The sequence below is a fragment of the Perca fluviatilis genome, chromosome 8 (genome assembly GCF_010015445.1).
Source record: "Perca fluviatilis chromosome 8, GENO_Pfluv_1.0, whole genome shotgun sequence".
Classification (NCBI taxonomy): Eukaryota; Metazoa; Chordata; class Actinopteri; order Perciformes; family Percidae; genus Perca; species Perca fluviatilis.
The window spans coordinates 2185407-2190726 of NC_053119.1; the positions used below are offsets into that span (position 1 = coordinate 2185407).

At 38.1% G+C, this 5320-nt stretch overlaps 1 protein-coding gene across 1 annotated transcript; it reads right to left on the reverse strand.

Annotated features, from left to right (window-relative positions):
- Positions 1 to 2018: 2018 nt before the first annotated feature.
- On the reverse strand, positions 2019 to 2798 carry LOC120563450 (cystatin-B-like). Its single transcript, XM_039807616.1, has 3 exons — positions 2710 to 2798; positions 2525 to 2626; positions 2019 to 2245 (listed from the first exon to the last, which is right to left on the reverse strand). Exons 1-3 carry the CDS (start codon positions 2785 to 2787, stop codon positions 2081 to 2083), a joined length of 345 nt encoding a protein of 114 aa, XP_039663550.1. The 5' UTR covers positions 2788 to 2798; the 3' UTR covers positions 2019 to 2080.
- Between the last annotated feature and the right edge of the window lie 2522 nt (positions 2799 to 5320).

Here is a 5320-nt window from a genome sequence, read left to right on the forward strand (position 1 = left end):
CTTACCTAGCTACTGAGCATGTAGTCTTACCTAGCTACTGAGCATGTAGTCTTACCTAGCTACTGAGCATGTAGTCCTTACCTAGCTACTGAGCATGTAGTCTTACCTAGCTACTGAGCATGTAGTCTTACCTAGCTACTGAGCATGTAGTCTTACCTAGCTACTGAGCATGTGAGACTCCCAAAAAGATGTTACAGCAGTGAGAGGTCTCACTCTGTAGCTAAAACAGAGAGCTGAACACAGGGTGAAAAGAGGAGCTGCAGCAATGTGCAGTACAACAAAAATATGGTGTTTTTTGAAAATTAAACTATGTAAACCTATTCTGGTACAACCTCAAAATACAATTATGAACCTGAAAATGGGCATAATATGAGCAACCTCTTATCCTAATTGTAACCTAATATAATAAAACACACTAAGTTGTAAGTGTTACTTAACACCTTTCAGTCAAAATGGCTAAACATGGTTTGCTTTAATTTGGATATAAGCTTCCCTTGTCTCAATCCAAAGAGGAGGATGAGGGGTCTGTTGCTACTCCACTCCCTGGTGGGACAGTTTCTGAAACTGAGGGCCATGTGTTTCACAATGTTAACATCTGCTTCTACTGAATCTGACATAACTATAATGTTGACATGATATGTATCTACCAATGAGCTACCAAGCTACCTATGACACTGATTAGCCTATAATTGCTAATTATAGACATTATAGCCTATTCTTTTTAAATTAAACATGTTTCAAATGAGGCTATTATAATTGTGTGTTGTATGCAAACAGCATTGTGAGTGTAGTTTATTTATTTAGCCTTTACCTCAGATTACATGTATAACCAAATCATTTGAAAGTGTATGTTCTGCTCTTTCTATGGGTTGTCTGAGTCTGTTTTTAGCACTAACAGTCATGGATTTGGTTTTCTAGTTTGTGCTCACCTCTCTTTGAAAAGAAGTCAGTTACCAATTGTTTCCCCTCATTCTGTTTTCTCTCCTCCTCCTGTCATTCCTTTCTTTTTGGTAGCCTGATTTGACTTTCTTTGAGAAAGACATTCCTAGAGCACAAGTTTGCGCTCCACCAGATGCTCAACTGAACTAAACATAACCAAATGCGTGCAGATGGACTAAACCATTTGGCGCATTAGGAAGGGGTGGGTGAGACCTTAGATAGTCTTTTTTATACAAAATGTAGTCAGTAAATCAACCAAGTTATTCAGCCAATACACTAACTTTACATTTCATCTTATATGCATTATGACATTTATTTAGGAAATGAAAATATCCAGTTTAATAAAATATATTCCAGACTTTTCAAGGGCCCTCTCTCCCCTTGGGCCCTGGTAATCAGTATGGGTTTTACCCCCAGTCCGACCCCCCTGGTACTTAGTAGTAGTTATGATGTTTTTCGATAAGATGCAGCTTAACCCTTGTGTTGTCTTCCCATTAATCATGCACACTTTAAATCTTAAGACATGACTTATCACCCAAATCTGTGTTCCACCTTCCAGCCATCTTATTCCCACTAGTTTTACACTTATGTTTGGAATTCATGGTCAATGAACCATATTTTTCTCAGAGGAAGGTTTGTTGATGGATTATTTCCATATTTATATATTAAACTTCAACAGATTTAGGATAGAGTTATGAAACCATTTTATTATTTTTAATGGCAACAAATAATCACATCTGTGATCTGGGAAGAATATAAAGTTAAATAAAACACCTAAAATACATTCATTTAAGAACGTTGTATGGAATCATTCATGTCATTTTTGGGCATTTAGGTTGAAAGAAACCATATTTGTATGTATAGAAGTTTAGAAACAACATGAAGGTTAAAAACACTTCCAGTGTCAGAAAAATCAAATTCTGGTAAACAATCAATAAGTCACAAACTCTGTAGGATAGTGGCAGAATATTTATTTGGGGATAAAGGACATTGTGAGCAAACAGGAAAAAGAAATATAAATCATTTAATCTTAGTGCTTTCCACCAAAATCTCTTCATCTCTCAGCGTTAATAAATTCTAAATCAATGTTAAATCATTTCAGAATAAAGAAGCAGAAGATTTTAACATGAGACTGCAGCCTTTAAGGATTTTTCTGTTGAATCTGGTTCTGGGATTGGTCAATAGGTTGGAGGGGGCTGTCTTTGGTCTGATGAGCCTCTACATTAGTCAGAGACACCTTTCCTCCGTTACACGCAAGGGCTCGGAAGACCTCCAGATGAATGTAGTTCGCTCCTCCAACATGAACCTGTAAGAACAACAGAGGGAAATTAGACGTCTAAACACATGGATTCATGTTGATCTGGTGTTGTTGAGCAGTGAGGATGTGGTTAACTGGTGTTTACTGTCCTGATATGGTTCAACTGCACACACACACACACACACACACACACACACACACACACACACACACACACACACACACACACACTCTCTCTCACACACACACACAGACAAACACACAGTCCTGCCATGGTTCAACATCATGTCACTAATAATTCAACCTGTTTATTAAAGACATATTTACCTTGATAAGGAAGTTGGTTCCTGACACAACTTGATTCCTGTATTTAACTGCTTTGAATTCCACATACTTCGCTCCTGTCTTTTTCTCCACTTGGGTCTTCACCTGTGTATGAAGGAAATAAATCTGAAGTAAATTCAGACCTTGGGTGTGGAGGTTGTGAAGAATGAAGGTAGAGAGAAGCTCACCTGATCACACAGATCCTGAGTTTCCTTCGTGGCGTCTGTTATCGCACCGTATGCTCCGACTATGAGCGTGGTTGCCATTGTGTCGAGGTCTGTTGAAGTTAAGTTAACAGAGAAGTCAACTGTCTGCTTGTTCTTGTCTCAACTGTTTATCACATACAGCATCTACTGTATTTATAGAGAGTAACCCCCCCACCACCCCCCCCTCCACCTGTCAGGTGGGTCCCCTGTATGTTGGGTGGAGCTGTATGAGGAACAACAACCCTTTTGTTCTTCTTATGAATTCCTTCCCAACTTCTATTTAAAAGAATGTTTCAAATCTTATCATTCAGATTGTCATTGCTGTACAGAACTAACATTCAAAAACTAATATTGTTTTGATGTGAAATGATGATGCAGCATTAAGAGTGTTGAGCTGAACTAAAACATTAACAGTGTAGACTTCTCTCATTAACATTTAATTCATATAAACAATGTCTAAGTCTTATGTAGGTGTTCACACAATTTAACACACTTGATTCAAATTAACTTCAGTTCAGTGAAGTCATGTTACTAAGTTATCACACACACACACACACACCCTTTCAGTACATTCAGTCTAATCCTAGCATTGTTTATCAAAATTTCAAATTAATTCAACAATGACTTTGTCACTATAAATCAAATTGAATTTAATACTGGAGCAATTTCAAAGATTGATATCCATCAGTCATAGGCTCCAGGTTGAAAAAGACTAAACTAACCTTTAAAATCATTCCTTGTGTAAGTTTTAACAACTGTGGGAAAGGGCGTGTTCACTTCTGTAGAAACCACACCTGCTAAAGATGTAGTGATCTTGTCAGGAGTTTAAGAATACTGTATCATTATTTAAAAAAACAGCTTAACTTGAACACACACACACATACAGACAGACACACAAAGACACACACACACCCTTTCAGTACAAACAGTCTAATCCTAGCATCATTTATTACGAATTTCAAAAATAATTTCATAATGACAGCATGAACTTTTTTCATTGAACACACCCACACACACAGACACACACAAAGACACACACACACACACACACACACACAGACACACACAAAGACACACACACACACACACAGACACACACAAAGACACACAGACACACACAAAGACACACACATACACACACACACAAAAACACACATACACACACACACAGATACACACACACAAAGACACACACCCTTGCAGTACATCCAGTCTAATCCTAGCATAGTTTATGACAGAATTGTAATGAATAATTTCATAATGACAGCATGAACTTTCTTCATGTGTCTTTCCTGGTATCAGACCTGGGGCCTGTACCATGATGGTAGTTGAACAAACTCAGGGTTGCAGGATTGGTTTAGAGTTGACAAAACCAAACCGATGCAATCAGGCTCTATTGGTACCATGACGCAGCTCATCAACTTTCTCTGTTAACTCAGGCTTTGATCCTTAAACTCTGATTACTCCACGCGCGCGTGCACATAAAAGAGTGAGCCGTCGACACGACAACCACGTTCAATATGGATAGAGCGAGAGCAATATATTTTTCTGTGAAGGAGCAAGAAATTATTTTAGAATATAAAAATGTTTTTCAAGCGCAGTAATACCGTCTCTGCTGCCAAAGCAAGAGAACAATCTTGAGGAGGAGATTGCTGATTCCGTTAATACGGAAGTTAAAGAAATACATTCTATAGGCCATTAATGTGAAATTATGAATATAGGCTAATCATATTAAAAATGTATTAAATAAAATGAAAATGTGTGTATGATATATATATATATATATGTATGTTTGTAAAATGTGAATGTATTAGCTTTGACATCCTAAGAAAGATTAATATTAATTGATTTTTAGATGCAACCCCAACTCCAAACGTTCTTGGCAGCAGATCAAGACAAAATATAAAAATATAATTCAAAGTGGTGAGTATTTATCACAACCTTTTATTATTTTTGTGAATATTTTATCACAAACACTTCTTTGCAGCAAAAGGTGAAGCCATTGCAATGATTGCAACAGAGAACAGCAGCTGGGAATTAATTACGTCATCTATATGTTTCTTTGCTCACCGCTGATTGGTCAAACTTCAGACTGAGATCTCAAATCCAGAACATAACCTGCCCCGGAGCAGGTTAGCCGTGCAGCGTAAGATACCATGGCAACGAACACCGATTAAAGCCGAGCTACTTTCATAGTACCTAAAACCCAGGGTTGGTGGAAACTAAACTGAAACATAGCTGGCTAGCCACCTAAACCAGCTTCATGGTATAGGCCCCTGATGATCCAGAAGATCAACCTCTGGTTTGTTGTTGTTCAGCAGAGTCAAAGCATCAGCTTTAAGATTTGGCTTTTTGTTGTTTTCACACCCCTCCTCTTTTATGTGAACGCATGCGTCTCTAGATTGGACAACTATGGGTTGACTTAACTAGTTGATAACCAGCGTGGTGATACAGGTTATGGAGGACCGCGGTTGTTAGGTTAGGTGAAGCCGGGTAACTGAAAGAGATCCAGGGCTGGTTGATCTTGCTTCGTAGTACAGGCCTCTGTTTGGACCACTTTGTTTTTTCACACACACACACACAGAAATGAGCT